The sequence below is a fragment of the Ceratotherium simum genome, chromosome 5 (genome assembly GCF_057802395.1).
Source record: "Ceratotherium simum simum isolate JZ-2026a chromosome 5, ASM5780239v1, whole genome shotgun sequence".
NCBI classification, from domain to species: domain Eukaryota; kingdom Metazoa; phylum Chordata; class Mammalia; order Perissodactyla; family Rhinocerotidae; genus Ceratotherium; species Ceratotherium simum.
The window spans coordinates 41,501,101-41,519,114 of record NC_141904.1 but is presented as its reverse complement, the minus strand read 5'-3'; the positions used below and the strand labels follow the sequence as shown (position 1 = coordinate 41,519,114).

Genomic DNA, 18,014 nt, shown 5'->3' with positions numbered 1-18,014 from the left:
TACTTTCTAAACCTCTTCCTTTTGACCTCCCACTAGCCACTGCTCTGATCCACCAGGTCTCAGACCTATTTGCAGCATTTTGCCACTGTGGATAAGACCACAAGCAGTTTGATTTAACTGGAGTCCCAACTTGGGCGAGGACTGTGACAGAAGAAAAATCTGGAGGATTTGCAGGAGGTAGATCACAGAGGACCTTCTATGGATGCTTTTGCAATGATGTGAGCAAGCAATAAAGGGTTCTGAAGTAAAACAGGAGGGATGGAGACAAAGGAATTGCTTTAAGAGAGATTTAGAAGGAAGAACCAAGATCACTTGGTGACTGGTTTGATGTGGGAAAGAGGGAAGATATCTGAGTTTTGGGTTTGGGTTCCTGAATGAATAGATGGATGGTGGTGCTAATTCACTGAAAGAGGAACTCTGGAGGAGGTTTGGGGAAGAGCAAGGGAAGATAGGTGGAGTCTGAAGTACCCTTGTGAGAATGCCAAGGAACATTCTGGCTAGCGACACAGATCTGGGTGTTACTGGTATATAAGTAGTAGCTGAAGCCCAAGAATAGATGAAATCATCCAACAAGAGAGGACAGAATGGGAGAGAAAGAGAGATGAGGACAGAGATTTGGGGCCCAGCAACAATTAAGGAGTAGACAGAGCAGAAGTTTCACTGAAAAAGAAAGAATGAATTAGAGATGAGGAAAGCAGCAGAAAAGTTGGAGAGAATGGCTATCAAAAAGAAGACAGGATAAGAATAATTACTGCAATGGATTACGACATAAAATATTAAATGTATCATATTTATACTAAAAATAAAAATCTAGTTGCTGTTAGCGCATTCTTGGACATCAACTCACTATTTTGAAAACTGGTGAATAAAGAAGAAATAATCCATTTATTCTGCCTCTCCTATATAAACAATACCACTGGATAACTGGATGGGGGATGCTGCTCATATATAAGAATCCCAGCTAATAAATGAAGAATAATAACAAAATTGTATCCCCAGTGAACTAATGGAGCTAGGCATGAACATCAGAAAAAAAGAGAGAAAACGAGATATTATTGCCTCCTGATGGAAGAATACAACACCATGTATGAAGATGTCTTACTTAAAAAGGAAAATAATCACATATGCATCTGATCAAGTCTCCAGGTCCGTGGTTCTCAACCAGATGCAATTTTGCTCAGGGTGTGGGAGAGACATAGCTAGAGGGTCAGGGTGTGGGAGAGAGGATGGACAGTGGGGGTCAGGGTATGTGTGGGAGGAATGTGGGTCAGCGTAAGGGGGAGGGCTTTCTCTCCCTCATTCTGATGATTGAGGTCCCTGTATTAGCTTTACTTTTGCCTTTGAAAGGGGAAAAGTCACAATTTTTATTGGACATATCCCAGACTCAGTGTTATCCTGCCTCCTTGGATAAAAGACAGGAAAAGAGAGATGCTTTCCAGCTCTGGGCACACAGGCAAAGGGACACAAGTAGCCCATTTATGTTCAGGAAGATGTGCTAAGGCGGGCTTCAAGCTGGTCCTGGGCCCACATTGCAAAGAGTCAGGTGGGCAGACAGAGCCACTCAGAATATGGCAGAAGATCCCTGCTGTCCAGGGCTACGTCCTCAAGTGGGATCAGTGAGTCTGGGCAGGCAGGGTTAACTGGGGCGCCTGGGCCTGTGGAATTCACTGCGGAGGCCCCTGGGTCTGGGACAGAATTCTCTGCTCGAACTTGGTGTACTGTGGAAGGAGGGCCTCGTAGACCTGGAAGGGTGGAAAGAACAGTTTAGAATGGGGAGGGGGAGGTGCCTCTTACATCTTTTTGCAACTTGCAGTTTTAAAATTTTACATCCCATTTACTTGCAACTTAATTTTTTTGCTAGGCAAAAGAAAAGAAGTGTCAATTCACGAAACAGGAAATGCTAGTAGTTCTCAAACCTATAGTTTAAGATTTTTTTAAACGCCAATTATGACAAGAAACCAATTTTTGTTATTTAATCTACAAAGTTAAAAAAAAATCTGGTGAAGGTACCTGGAAATGGCTGTCTCATTGCACAGCTGATGAAAGTTGGTGGGCAACCCTTTTGGAAATCAACTTGACTTTATGTCTGTATTAAGAGGCTTGGAAACGCCCATTGCCTTTGACCCAGTTATTCTACTACTGCAAAGCTCTCCTAAGGAAATAATCCTACGTGTAGGGTGCCAGGCCCCTTCTTTTTTTTTTTTTGTGAGGAAGATCAGCCCTGAGCTAACATCTGTTGCCAATCCTCCTCTTTTTTGCCGAGGAAGATTGGCCCTGGGCTAACATCCGTGCCCATCTTCCTCTACTATATATGGGACGCTGCCACAGCATGGCTTGACAAGTGGTGCGTCAGTGCGCGCCTGGGATCCGGACCTGCAAACCCCGGGGCACTGAAGTGGAGCACGCACATTTAACTACTATGCCACCGGGCCGGCCCCAAAGGCCTTCTTACACAGCACTAAACATCAGACTCATAAGACTACCAAGGGCCACACCTTGGCCCTCAAAAGGATATCGTGGAGAAACATACCTGTTGGCACAGTGGCTACAGGTGCTCCTCTTCAATGGGAGACCACTGTAGTGGTCCCTACAGCAGTTTGCACAGGTGTCCAGGAAAGGGTCTCTTCACTTCCCTGCCTTTTCCCCTCCTTACCCCCCAGGTTACAGCTCAGGTGCAAGGAGATGAAATCCAGATCGTACAGGTGCAAGAACCACCTTGACTTTGAAACTTCATGTCCCACAGGAGTATCTCTTGTAACAACTCCATAGGCAAGAGACACGCCCATGAGAAGTCACTGCACTCAGGGAAGGCCTAAGTACGACTTCTCATCAGGTATTTATGGTTTTCCTACTCCAGATGCAGTTTTTCAATTAAAGGACATTTTTACATAAGCAATGTTGCCTATGACATTCCATTTTTATTAAGTCTCAAAGGAAACCTGGTTTAAAAAGCTAACCAAAGGTCAAATTCTCATGCAGAATAGGAAAAGGTTTTGTTAACCCTTTACCCACATAGGGTTAATTATAATAGTTGAAAAACTGGAAGCAACTACTCTTGAATGCTCAAGTAAATTATGTTTCATTTGCTAGAGAGAAAATTATGCAGTCATTAAAAATAATTTGTATACGCATTTTTAAGAATGTAAATACTTATGCTGTAATGTAGAATTTTAAAAGAAGTGGGCTACAAAATTATATATACAGTGTGCTGTGTAATAAACCAAAACTAAAAAACCAACAAGGGAAAAAAGACCAGAAATAAATACAACCCCACATTCTTACCCTTCATTCTATTTTTTTAAAGCTGTTTTTGCCTGTGGCTCTGTAAGCCTTGCCTAAGAAATGTAGGTGCACTTCAGGTGAGTGCATGTTGTCTTACAGACAAGATACACCTAAGACTGAGGGACTCGGATTTCCTTGGGACTCACAAACACCACTGGTAGCTCATGCCAATCCCATTGCTTCTTAATTTGGCTTAATTAGCTCCAACGCCAAGTACTTCAGTAACTGATTATGCAACTAGGGCCACTCTTGGTGCAGCTGGAGCGGCTGTCTGTGAATGTTGTCAGAGGACATAAGGTGGTTTTGATTTTTTCTCCAAGGAGGAAATTGCAACATTCAGCTGAGCCGAGAGGGAAAACACTCTTGCTGTTTGGAGTTTCCCCTTGAGCACAGCACTGCTGTAGGTGACATAGACAGAAAACAGAGGACGCTGCCCTGCTCTCAAGGAGTTTACAATCCAGTCCTCAAATAGGTCACTGATGCCAGCAATCACAGACTGTCACTGCTTGTAAGCTGGTGTTGAGAAGGATTCCGAGGTTACACTTGGGTGTCATGGTCAAGAGTTCCACAAGCTATGAGTGACTTTGGTCACGGGCAGGCCAGGGAGAGTGGTGGTACACAGAGTATTTGCTACCTGTAATGAGGCAGATGCAGCTAAAGCTAAAGTTGCCCTAAAGCTCTCCCCAACTACCTTTTTCCTTGCTGGCCAGCTTCCAGAGAGGATGAAAGAGCAGGACCCTCCCCAGCGTTTCCTACAGCCCAGGCTGACCATATGACCAAGTGGTAGTCTGTGGGGGAGTTGGGGAACAGACCAGTATGTCTCTCCCTGATAAGCAAGAAATGTGTGAAGACAGACTCTGCCCAATGCCACACTCTGACTCTCTCCTATGAATTCAGTTGTGGGGGACATGATGTTTGGAGCAGCCGCAGACATCCTGTGATTGTTTTGAGCACATCTAGAGCTACACTCTCCACTAGAGAAGCCAGAAGCCATACATGCCTTTGAGCACCTGAAATGTGACTAGTGCTATAAGCATAAAATGCACACCAGATTTCAAAAGCTTCATACAAAAAAAAAAAAAAGGAAAATATCACACTGGCAATTTTTCTTATTGATTACATGTTGAAATGACACTATTTTAGACATGTTGAATTAAATAAAATATATTATTAAAATTAGTCATTTATTTATTATTACTCTTTTAGAACATGAGACTACTAGAAAATTTAAAATGGGATATGTGGCTCTCATGATGTTCCCCTTGTCCACTACTGATCTGGAGAACTTCAGGGAACATGACCCAGAGCCCTGACATTGTCGAACCACTGAACCAACACCAGCAACCACCTTCAGACTTCCTGTTATGTAATAAAGCCATTATAGTCAAGGATTCTTTTTAAGCCTCACAATTAGGTTAAAAGGACAGATGTTGTCCCCACCTCACAGATGAAGAAACAGAGGTTCAGAGATGAGGAGTGCTGCTCAAGGTCACATGAATGTCACATCATGAGAGAGAGGCAGAATAAGAATCAGAACCCAAAGGCCCTTCATCGCAATGTAGGATCCTTCTGTTGCACTGAGTTGCCTCTTAAACATAAGGACACACAATAGAAAATAATAGAAGCTTGGGCATACCTGTGTGTGGGTTATCTGGTCACCCAGAAAGCATGAGCTTCTGCTTCCAAGATATGCTGGGAGACAATTCTCCATGGTGTTTCTATATGTCTGGTGACAGCCTTGATTCCAGACTATCTTTTCAAGGATGTTTGTAAAGCAAACAGCCTTGGAAGACAGAGATAGTGTTGCCCTGAGGGGCAGAGAGAAAATTTGTCTGCTGGCCAGGATAATAACGATAATGTCTCCTTTGGGGGCAAAGGTCGGGCAGGTTTACTTGCAGCTCCTTTATAAGGTTAGGGGTTTCCTAAGCTCGGGGTCCCTCAATTGTGACACAGACATAGTACGTGCACAGTATCTACCTGGGCCCACACCACATCACCCCATGCACTTCAGGGCCAAGGAAAACTGATGCAAGCATGAAGCTTACGCTGGCTGCTGTACCATGAGTAATAAAGCCCTCTGCGCTGCCCCTGCACCTGGGCTGCAAGAACCTTGTTCAAACAGCAACAGTGGCATGGTGGATGTGTGGCATACCACCCAGATTGCCCTTCAGAAATGAAGAACTTATTCTCCCAGCCCTCAGCTGACAGACAGCCCCCTTTAGGGATTGCTTCGGTTATAGAGAGCTGCCTTACCCCATCCTGGGGTGACCTACATGCAATAACTGATTGACATGGCACCTCATGGTATAAAGGCCTGGCCTCCTCACCCCAACTGGGTAAAACTCCAAAAGGGAATCCCAGCTTCAGAACTTCCTGTAGGATTGGCTGAGGGCTCAGCTGAGATTACAGTGCAGGTCACCTCCTCCTCTGCCCAGTGCTGCCTCCTCCTTTTTCCTTCCACAGAAGTAGATCCCAAGAGTGCTCCCTAATAAATCTCCTGCATCCTAATCGACATCTCAGAGTCTGCTTTCCAGGAAATCCAACCTGTAACAAGTCAGGTCTGACTTCATAGGGATTTCCTGGCCTGAATGACTGCACAGCCGTCTTGGATCCAGGCCTCAAATTTGAGTGCTAGAAACCCAGCATGTCTTGTGCTTAAGTGACAGAGTCTTTCAGTGGCTTCTGTAACCGGGTGAAATGGAAGGGCCCGCCCTGAGGCACATGGAGCAATGAAGATATGCCCAGCAATCTATCTTACCCCCAGGGCTGCAAAACCAGCAGGATCTGTGAATCTCAGTGGACAACCTGGCTTCTTTTCCCGTTTCCTTGACAATTTTTTAAAAAGTAGGATTTTCCCTTTAGTTGAGCACACCAACTTCAAGGTAGGTAACAAAGAAAAACTTACCTTTTAGAAAAAAGAACCTAGTTGGTTTTCACAATGCAAATGCTATGACCAAATTCTGATGGTCTCTCACCTGAGAAGCTCCTGGGGTTGGGGTAGCAGCTAATCTGGGGTTTGGGGCTAACTTCACAACCTCTGAAAAGGGCGCGTCTGTTTCAGCTGCAAGGCCTAGAAGGGAAGGCTCATCTCACACCAGTGCACGTTGCAAATGAGGACATCAGCTGGAAATGGCATTTTATCTCTGGGGTGATAAAATGTTCTAAAACTGGATTATGGTGATGGCTGAACAACTCAGTAAATTTACTAAAAATTACTGACTTGTACACCTAAAATGGGGTGATTTTTATGTCATATAAATTGTGCCTCAGTAAAATGTTAAAAAAAAAAAAAAGAGAGAGAAAAGAAAAGTTTCAAGTGCAGGCCTCTCTTCAGCAGAGCCTCGTCTGTCTTGCTCGCTGTGCCTGTCATAGGAGCAGCGGCTAACCCCTGACGTCCAACAGAAGGGGAGGGTCTGCCTGCCTCTCCTCCCTCGTGTGCTCCATTCTCCCCATGGCTCACCGCATTTGAGCCACCCTGGGCCTCTTTCAGTTCCTTCTGCCTCAGAGCCTTTCCACTGTGTGGAATGTTCTCTTTTCCTCCCTTCACATACCTATTCTCTTCTCCCCAGATAAGCTGCAGCTAAGAATATCACTTGTTCAGGAGGCTCCCTCACCCTCCACTCCGAAGCACCATCCGCTTTCCTCAGGGCACTTCTCACAATTCCGGCCACAGATTTGTTTAAGGTCCCTCCCTTGCTGAGCCAGAAGCTCTGTGAGGCCAGGGACTGGGTCTCCACTAGAGCCCTGGTGCCTAGCACAGTGCCTGCATACAGGACGCACTCAATAAATACCAAGCAAATGAGTGGCAGGGCTGGAAAAGAGGGAAGGTTGCCATAGGTGGGCAAGAAACAGTGAGAAATTTCTAGGCAATTTAAGGATTAGCAACTGATTGACAGGGAAATGCAACACCACCAAGAGCGAAGGAGGCCCCAATGAAGAGGCGAGGCCCAGTTTTCTAACCAAATGCTGGAGTATCCCAGCTCAGAGCTGTAGGGATGAAGGGATGGGGTGAGTGGTGGGGTGGCCAGCAAAGGGACTAATCAAAAGACATGGTCCCCTCTCCACTCATCCACACACTGGCTGCCTGTGAGATTCCTCCCTGGACCCAGCTGGAGAACAGATCTCCAAATAAAGTGGCTGATATGTCTTGGGGTGGGAACTGCTGTGCTAGGACTGGGCACAGGCTTTGGTTTTGGAAGGCAGAGCAGGGCAGTACCCCCAGGTAACCGCTGACAACTAAACAGGCACAGAAAAGGAAAAATAAAAAAACGCAATGCAGCAGAGCAGTGGAGTCCTTAAAGGGTAGTTGCTTTCCTGCCTGCTTACCCCAGGCTTCTCATGGGCAATAGTGAAGGCAGGAAGATTATGGGAATAGTGTTTCCAAAGTTCTGAGGAAAAGTATTTTGAACTTAGAGTCCTTTGCCCAGCCAAGGTAGCATCCTTTGGGAGGGAGAAACAAAGCCCTTGCTGGACATGTAAGGCCACAGAAAATTATCACCCACTGAATTATCTCTTAAAAACTTATTTAGGTTGTATATTCCAACAAAACTAGCATAGAAACGGAGAAGGAGAAAGAAACTGCAGGGACTTAAAAAAAAAAAGAAGAAAGAAAAACTCATAGGTAAGTGCAAATAAAAGCCAATATGATGTAAAGTTTAATTGAAAACACAACAGTCTGGAAATAAACTGCCCAATGATCTTGATGCAGGAGGTGGCATGAGGTGGGGTGAGGTGGATGGCATGGAGAGGGAGGGCAATAAAATTATGAGTAAGAGGTTAATTATTAAGAGAAGGCAATGGTCTGTGATTAATTCTCAATGGTGATAGAAAAATATAAGTTTAAATAAGTGTGTTAAAAAGTTAAGAGTAAACGTGAGAAGAATGGAACTGCTAGAGGGAAAAGACAAAGCCCTTGAGGTACACGGCCAGCCAGTGGAGCAGCCTCAAAGGGCAGACAACAGGGCAAACTGACCAAATGGGAGGAAGAACGCCCTTGTGGGCACGTGCTGCTCCCGCCAGGACTTGCCTACATGGGGGAGATTTCTTTATTATCCAGAGTTTCAGCGAGGCCTCCACCAGAGCAATGGTCCCCCACGGAGCTGTCCAGGGTCCTGGACTGCTTGGCTCTGAAGCCTTCACCTTTGTGTCAACTTCCTGCTCTTGATGAAAAGATGGCTCTGGACTTCCCACCTCTCCTGCCCACCAGCTGTCCAGATGTACGCCTGTGTGCCCTCAAGCATGCCCTGTGTCCTTTCTCAATGTCCCTGTGCTAAGCCTGACTCTGACTAGGCCTCATTCAGTTAGGACCCTGCCTCTCTTTTCCCACTTTAAGTAGAGAATGAAGGAACAGAGGGTTTGGGTTGGTTCTCACCTGCTGGGAGGGAGAAAAATGAAGCTAATGCCCCCAAAACTCCAATGTCCCTAAAGAATGGGAACATCCCAATCTCCCCTTTTACACTCCTCAGTCCAGCCAGTGCTCCAAGTTCTTTCAGAGACATCTGTCCCCCATCCATCGACCTACCATGGAAAGCTCGGTATGCAGAGCCCACGCAGGCTGAGTTGGCGGTGTCTATGACATACACCGGGGCGCCAAACACATCTGCAAGCACCTGGAAGGGACAGAGTTTCCTCAGAGGGAACAGGGACATGTTGGCATGCATTTTCCAGGCTCCTTCTTCGTATGTCTTCTGATGCCTTCCATTCCACCTCTACCGTCTTAAACGAAGTACACTTGGCCATGCCAGCCTGGTGATCATAGCGTCAGGATGACCTGGGAGAAGTCTCTAGTGGAGGGCCACAGCTCTCCAGGTTGTCCCTGCACTCTTTAACCATTTTATCAAAGACAAGGAGGAAGATTTAGGAAGCATGCTTAGCAAACGGTCAACGTGGAGATGGCTGGGTATCAGACTAATATTAACAAGCCCAAACGAACCCAAACTAACAAGGGCATGTTTTATAGGGATAAAAACAAAGTTTTCCATTTAGGTTCCAAAAATAATTTGCAAAAATTATAATGGAGGACATGTACTAAGAGGAGCTCACAAGGAAAAGACTTGAGAGTCTTAGTTGACCAGAGGTATTGTAGTACTAGATGCCGTTGATGCTCCATCCGGATCTCCTTCACTGGACGCGTGTGCACCCCTCCCCCAGATGCTGTGCGTATTGGCTGCTAATGGCTCACAGATGCCCCTCCTCAAAAGAATTGCTCTTGGCTGAATAAAAGCTGCCTCTCACAGGAGGTTATTCTCACCTCTCCCCAGGCCAGCGAGTTGGCTCCCTTACCCCAATGTGGAACCAAGCCTGTGGTATAGTTCATGTTCCAGATCTCCCCTTGGGATGGAGCTGAAGCCAACTCCAGCCAAAATCACATCCTTGCTTTTCTTTCTTCCCCTGCCCTACCTGTATCCCTTTCTCCTGGGAGCACTCTCCAATAAATCACTTACAGAAAAATTCCCATTTCAGGCTCTGCTTCTAGAGAATCTTACCTAAGACAGGTATATTACAAATCAACAGCTTATGCAGTTACTCAAACAGCTAAGGCAGCGTCAGGCTACATCCACAAATGCTCAGTACCCCAATAAGACACTGACACCCCACGATGTGACAGCCTGATTGCCAGACATATGCAGGTTGATTCCACTTTGGGTCACAGATTTCTAGCATAACGGAGGACCAGAAAGACAGTGACAAAGTCTGGCAACTGTATTACAAGAGGAATGGTTGGGAAAATCAGAGATGTTTACATTGGAAGGGAGAAACCTTGAGGCAGACAAGAACACTAGCATTAGATGTCAGAAGGTTTGCCATGTGGAAGGACAGGCACTTTCTGTGTGACCCCAGAGGCCAGTGCTGGTATCAGAGAGTGGAGTTATACATGGCAGTGGACTTCACCTGAGTATAAGAGGGAATCTGCTCACAGTGTGAGCTGCAAGGCAACAGAGCTGGCTTCCGGGAGAGTATGAGCTGTGAGGCCCCCACCCCTGCAGGAGTGGGGACAGAGGCAGTCCTTATCACTGAGTGTCTGGCTCTTAGAAGTAATAGGCACAAAGGAGGCCCTAGTGCAGGGCCTGCTACAAGCATTTACCTGTAAGATGTCTCTGTTGTGAGATGCCCCTCCAGTGGCCAAAATCTTTGTCTTGGGCACTGCAAGGAAAAAAGAAAAAAAACCAATAGCTGTGACAATTCCCTCAAGGCAGAAAAGGCTGTTTTCCAGAGTTCTTCAGCCATGGAGGGCTTGTGTTGGACCCATGCCTCTTGCTTATCACACAGGACTGGAGGAGAAATTCAAAGCTGGCTCTGTCCATGCAGGCTTGTCACATGTAATTTGCTTGTGAAGCTGCTGCTCCACCCACCTCTTACCGTCTTCACTTTTTAAAAACCATTAAACAACAAAATCTCTCAACAAACCAGGAACAGAAGGGAACTTACTTAAATTGATAAAGGCCATATATCCAAAATTTACAATAAACATCATTCTTAAGAGAAACATTTAGAAGCATTGTCTTTAAGACTGATGTGCCTCCCAGACCCCAAAAATGGCCTTCAGGGCCGGCCCGGTGGTGTAGCGGTTAAGTGTGCACACTCTGCTTTGGCGGCCCAGGGTTCGCAGGTTCAGATCCCGGGCATGCACCAACGCACCGCTCGTCAAGTCATGCTGCGGTGGCATCCCATATAAAGTAGAGGAAGATGGGCACGGATGTTAGCCCAGGCCCAATCTTCCTCAGCAACAAAAAAGAGGAGGGCTGGCATCAGATGTTAGCTCAGGGCTAATGTTACTCACCAAAAAAAAAAAAAAAAAAAAAGGCCTCTAAATGACCCCTGCTTCCTGATAGTCATACCTTCATGTAGTTCCCTCTGACATTCAGTTGGGCTAACTCAAGACCAGTATGATATTGCATAAATGATGGAGTGTGATTTCCAAGACTAGGTCATAAAAGAGATTGCGGCTTCCATCTTGCTCTGTAGTAGATCACTCTATCTTGGACCACTCACTTTGGGGGCAGCTAACTGCCATGTCATGAAGACACTCAAGTGGTCCTGTGGAGAGGTCTACAAGGTGAGGAACTGAGGCCTCCTGTTAATAGCCATGTGAACTGGCCACCTTGGAAGCAGATCTTACAGCCTTAGTCAAGCCCTCAGATGACATATTACCCTCAACCTCAAGAGAGACCTCAGTCAGAACCACTGAGCTATGCTAATCCCAAATTCTTGACCCACAGAAACTGTGTAAGATAATAAATGTTCACCGTTGTTTTAAGCCACTAAGTTTTAAGGTAATTTGTTACACAGCAATACAATAATACTAGGAACAAAATAAAGATTCTTACTATCCAATACACTATTCCATAGTACTAGTTATACTAGTCAGTGCTATAAGACAAGAAGAATAAATAAAATGTGTAAGGATTGAAAGAAAAGATAAAACTATTATCATTTACAGACAATAGGCCATCTACTCAGAAAAATTAAAAATAGGCAAACTATTAAAAGTTTAATAAGCTTGCCAGATACAAAATCAACTTACAATAATCAATGGCATTTCTAGCAATAATCAACTAGCAAATATAATAGAAAACAAATTACCATTCACAATGGCAACCAGAAAGGTAATGTAGCCAGGAAATACCTTAGCAAAGAACTCAAAGGTCTTTGAATTGAATTCAAAAGTTTTTGAATTCAAAAAATTCAATTTTTTCAAAAGAAAAAATCGAAACTATTATTAAAGTACAAAAAATAATATCTAAATAAATTAAAAGATATTCGACAGTCTTGGATGGGTATGAATGAACATATAAAAGTGTCAATTTTTTCAAATTAATTTATAAATTCAATGCAACCTAAATAAAAATTCCAACTGGATTTTTTTAAGGAACTGAACGAATTATTATAAAATATTGGGAAAATAAAGACCCATAAACAGCTAAGACAATATTAAAAAAAGCAAAGTAAGGAGGGGTGAATTGTTATATTAGATATTAAGACACTGTTATGGGCTGAATTGTGTCCCTCAAAAATTCATATGTTGAAGTTCTAATCCCCAGTACCTCAGAATGTGACTGTATTTGGAGAGAAAGACAGATACCTCTTTAAAGAGGTAATTAATTTAAAATGAGGTCATTAGGGTGGGCTCTAATCCAATATGGCTGGTGTCCTCATAAGAAGAGTAAATTAGGACACACAGAGAGCAAACCATGTGAGGACACAGAGAGAAGATAGGCATCTACAAGCCAAGGAGTGAGGCCTCAGGAGAAACCAACCTTGCTGATACCTTGATCTCAGACTTTTAGCCTCCAGGAGTGTGAGAAAATAAATTTCTGTTGTTCAATCCACCCAGTCTGTGGTACTTTGTTATGCAGCCCTAGCCAACTAACATAGACTAAAAAGCCATAACAGGACAGTTTGTCCCAAGAACAGACCAATAAACCAATGGAGCGAAAAAGGGGGTATAGAGAGAGACCCATGTATATACAGGAACTTGATAATGATGAGGAGGGCACAACAAGTAATGGGGGAAAACAGAACTGGGTCACCATGTGGAAAAACATTAAACTGGATCCCAATTTTCACCATTCACAAAGGGGGACTCAAGAGGAATCAAAGTCCTAAATGTGGAAGTTACACTAACAGTAGAAAACAGAAAACAAAATTTCTGTGACACTGGGATAGAGGAAAACCTCTTAAATAATATCTCGAAAGCATAAAATTGAAGCTGAAAAATTGATGAATTTAATTTAATAAAAATTCTGATCAATTGCTGACACTATAAATAAGGTTAACAGATGAATGACAGAAGATGCACAACACAGAAAACTGACAAGGATCTAATATTCGAAGTGTACAATAAACTCCTGCAAATCAGTAAGAAAAAGATAGGAAATCCAATATGGGAAAAATGGGAAAGGATATAAATAGCCAAATCACAGAGGAAAAAATCAAAGTTACAAAGAGCTAGTCAAACTCATTATTAATGAAAGAAATACAAATTAAACCAACATTGAGATACCAGTTTACACCCATCGGATTAGCAAAAGATTCAAAGGTGCTTGATGCTAAGTGTTGATGGGGATGTGGGAACCCTCATGCATTACTGCTGAGAGTAAACTAATGACTTCAGAATCGCAAGACTCTCAGCCTCTTCTCTCCACTCTCTTACATTGAGCAGCAGCAGCATTTGACCTCAAGCTAAAGACCTGCCCCCTAGTAAAAGTGAGCTACTACCTGGGGAGGGTGCCTGGAGGGTCCCGAGAGAGAAATGGAACTTGAAGTCACACTGAACTGCCATGGCAGACACGGAAAGACACAGACATAGAAGGTAGTTCCACCCGTCAGAGAAATAAGCTGGGTTCATCTTCAAACCAGAACAAAATCCTCCTGATTTTGGTATTTGGAGAGACTCTGTAGGAGGACTCCAGCTTAAAAGCTTGTACAGTGCTCACAGGCCTCAAGTTACATCTGTCTGTTGTCACCCATCCACTTACGTAGCCTCTCCAGGGAGCCCTCCCGTTGGGGCAGGTGGGGGAGGCCGACTGGGAGAAGAGACCTTGCACCTGAAAAGGACAGCTAGGCTTGCTGTCTATACTGGAGACCGTTATTCACTCAGTACTATAAACTCACAGCCAAGATAACTGAGAAAAACCAACTGTGAAAGAGAAGGATCAATGTGAACAAACAGAATAGCTTAGAAGAAAAAGAAATCAGGGAACAAAAGAGTAAATTTGAAAAAATTCTAATATTTATCCTCAGATATAGAGGTAATTCTAATATTTATCCTCAGATGTATAGAGTTCAATAAAACAAGAATAAACCATTATGAAAAAGAACCAGGACACAAGAAATAACAATATACGATTTCAAAAAAATATATAAATAAATAGAAAGGCTAAATAGTAGAATAAACATGGCAAATCTCATTAATAACGTGAAAGATACAATCCAGGAAATTCCCTAAACAATGAGACAGAATTAAGTTAGAAGACACAGCAATCACTCTCCATGTAACATTTATTCATTCTACAAAGACTAAGGAGAGCCCAGCTATATCCTAGAAGTAGCTTAAGCACTGGCAGTAGGTGGTTTAACAAGACAGCTGAGATTCTTGCTCTCAGACAGCTCGTATTCGAGCTGGGGAGTGACAGACAATAAACACACAGATAAATTAACAAAATATGTTGTGATAGTGACAAGTTCTATGATGAAATAAAGCAGAGTGAAAATAGGACCAGAGGGCCAACATCTGGTTTAATACAGGGTTTCTCAACCTCGGTATATGACTGACATTTTTGGTTGGATAATTCTTTGTCGTGGAGGATTGTCCTGTGCATTGTAGCATGTTTAACAGCACCCCTGGCCTCTACCCACCAGATGCCAATAGCTCTCCCCACTTATGACAACCAAAAATGTCTCCAAATATTGTCAAATATCCTCTGGGGGGAAAAATTGCCACTGTTGAAAACCACAAATCTGTATGAATTCTAGAACAGAGAAAATGGAGGGGAAGAAACAATCAAAGAAATAACGTAATAAATTTCCCCAGATGAAAGAGGCCAACGAGCACTCAGCACAATGAATGAATAAGGCCTATGCCTAGATATTAATTGAGAAATTTTAGAATTCTAAGGAGAAAGAGAAGATTCTAGAAGATTCTGTATAGAAAAAAATACCATTCTGACTGGCATCAGGCTTCTCATTGGCAATACTAAAAGAAAACAATGGAACATTATTTTCAAAGTTCTGAAATAACATGATTTTTCAACTCAGAAGTCCATATACTGTAAAACTAGCATTTAAGTGTGAAGGCAAAATAAAAATATTTTCAGGGGCCAGCCCGGTGGCGTAGTGGTTAAGTGCGGGTGCTCCGCTGCTGGCGGCCCAGGTTTGGATCCCGGGCGTGCACCAAGGCACCGCTTGTCAAGCCATGCTGTGGCGGCGTCCCATATAAAGTAGAGGAAGATGGGCACAGATGTTAGCCCAAGGCCAGTCTTCCTCGGCAAAAAGAGGAGGATTGGCATGGATGTTAGCTCAGGGCTGATCTTCCTCACAAAATAAATAAATAAATAAATAAATAAATAAATAAATAAATAAATAAATAAATAAATAAATAATATATTTTCATACAGAGACCATTCCTCCACACACCCCCATCTCTACAGGAAAGAAAGAGTCAAGGATGTCCTGAGGCAAAGATGAAATACAAATCCAAAAAAAGTTAGATGTATGATATAATAAGCAGTAGTGATCTAAGAAACCAGCCAAATGTATAATTTAAATAATTACTGATGTATAATGCACACAAATCAGTAATATTGTGGAACCAGAAAATGGGAGGTAAAGAAAGGAGAGAAGAGAGGGAACATGATGTGTTCTTCTGGTGAAGAATATAATTACCGAACAGAATATAAATTCTAAATGTTGATCAAAAACTATACACTTTAGTATTAATGTCAAAATTTTAAGAGTAATTACTAGAAAAAGACGTAGAACCTTTAGGCTCAGCTACCAACAACGGAGATGCCTTCAGGGGCCAGGAGGACAGTGTAACTGAGAGGACCAGGCTAGTGTGTGACAATACAGGGTGATGACGTGGCACCTGAATGAGCAGGCCCTACCTAAAGGTATTTGATTTAAAAAATTAAACATTATGCTAGCCAAACACAACAAGTTCTAGAAATAGAATCTGTACTCAGGTTGTTGGTTTACTATCAATGCCTGTTAAGAGGTTAAGAGATGAAATACAGAAAAATCAGCCAAGGACATTTACAAGATTGTTCATCGCAGCATTGTTCATAATAGTGACCCGGAAAGACCAAATGTATATCACAGAGGAATGGATAAATAAATCATGGTATAATCATGTGATGGAATACCATACTGCCATGAGAGTTAACACCTAATAGCCACACTAATTCTCATGGATGAACTCATAAACATAACACTGAGTTATAGAAGCAAATCACATAAGAACACATACAGTATAATTCCATATATCATGAAGTTCAGACACAGGTAAACAAAACAAGGTAATTTTAGGGATGCAAACATAGCTAGCAAAACCATAAAGAACCTCAGGGGAATGACAATACAAAAACCAGGAGAGAAATTACCTCTAGGATCAGATGGGGTTGCAATTGAAGAGGATACACGGGATGATTCTAAGGGTCTGGCAATGATCTATTCCTTAACCAGAGTGCTCAATAAACAGGTGTTTGATTTATTAGTATGTTTTCCAATTGGCTGTATGATGCATATACTTGATGGTATGAATGATATTTTTCACAACAAAAAACAATAAACCCCAGTCTAATAAAAGACATAGAGTTCCACTTCCAGTTAAAATGGAGATGGTCAAGAAAGAGCATCACTTGTGCTGTTAACAGTGAGAGAATGCTGAATCAACAAACATATTTTTATTGAAAGCTATCAAAAAGTTGTGAGTGTAATGAAGTCTAAATAAATTAAATTCTGGGATGAGATGAGCCCTTAAGTGCTGACTCACCCAGGTAGTATAAGACAGGTGAAGTAGTAAGTCCCTAAAGGCAGTCAACTTTGTCAGGATAGAGAGAAAACTGTCAAATATGTAACAACCGTGTTTGGGCTGGTGTGGTGGACTGGATCCTGGAGGTACCCCAAACGCAGAGCTAGTCCTCCCTACCCACCAACTCTCCCCATGGCTGGCTACTGTGTAAGTGGTGACGCAGAGGCTGGGGGCCGGGCCGGAAAGCGGAGGGAGACCTCTGGAATCTCACAGTGCTTAGATCCGTCTATTTCTGGATTGCATGACTCTTACAACAAAAAAGTAGTTGTTTATTACATGAATATTTAAAAACAAATAAATGTTTTAAGCCCCTGTGGCCGCCTCTCAGCCTGCTCCATCTTGACCCTCGGCCATTAAGAAAGTGTCTAGACTGGAAAAGGGGGAGGAATGTCAGCCTCCTAAGGAAACAATCCAGGACATGGGAGGATGTTCTAGTGTGATTCCATGTCGGAAAATCAAAGACATCCTCCATGCCCAACTGCAGGGAAAGTCAGCTGGGCGTGATGTAAGGCACCACGAAGAAGGCTTGAGGAACTTTTGGGTCTGTATGTACAAAGGAAATAGGACTACAGTTATATAAAAATAAGCTTGTAAAGGAGACTGGAACTCCCAGACAGTACTAGCTGTTGGGAAGAAGGGCTGGGATTATAAGTACAGGTAGTTTTCTTTTCTTTATTTTCCAAACTTGCTATTATAAGGTTTTATTGCTTTTACAAATCAACCTAAACAAAATATACATAGAAACACAAGCTGAAAGGAACCATGGCTCTAGCCCAGCCCAGCTGGTGCATGTGTCTGATGGTGTATGTGTCTGATGGTGTCTAAACATCGAGAGAGCGATCACTCCTTACATACAGCAGAGGTAGCCCAGTGGTTAAGAATCCAGAGTCTGGGGCTGGACTGGCTTGGTTCGGAAGCTCTACCAGCCTCCAGCAAGTGACTTAACACACTGGGTCTCGGTTTCCTACTTTGTGAAGCAGGAGTAATACCAGTACCTACCTCAGAGGCCCTGTCGTCAATAAGGATGAGGTGCTTAGGAACCAGGCAGGGTACACAGTAGACGCTCAATAAATGTTAGCAGCTATTATTATCATGATCATCAGTCTTACTTCAAGCTGGCAAAACAGGTTTGATTCCACTTATCTGCTTGCTAAGAGGATAAGTAACTTTATGCTGTTTTGCATGAGAACTGCTTTAGAGG

At 43.2% G+C, this 18,014-nt stretch overlaps 1 protein-coding gene across 8 annotated transcripts in view; it reads right to left on the bottom strand.

The window, feature by feature from the left end:
• Positions 1-862: 862 nt before the first annotated feature.
• Positions 863-18,014, bottom strand: part of XYLB (xylulokinase) — a 48,614-nt gene continuing 31,462 nt past the window's right edge. For 5 of the 8 annotated variants that reach the window (XM_087430732.1, XM_087430735.1, XM_087430734.1 and 2 more), the window contains 3 exons: positions 10,367-10,425; positions 8,804-8,891; positions 863-1,742 (listed from right to left, as the gene is read on the bottom strand). In XM_087430732.1, the coding sequence (XP_087286858.1) occupies positions 1,540-1,742; positions 8,804-8,891; positions 10,367-10,425 (350 nt within the window). In that variant the 3' untranslated portion in view covers positions 863-1,539. Of the gene's footprint in view, positions 1,743-4,918; positions 5,091-6,257; positions 6,353-8,803; positions 8,892-10,366; positions 10,426-18,014 lie in introns of all 8 variants that reach the window. The other 3 variants (XM_087430733.1, XM_004419515.3, XR_015552197.1) reach the window with 2 other exon arrangements.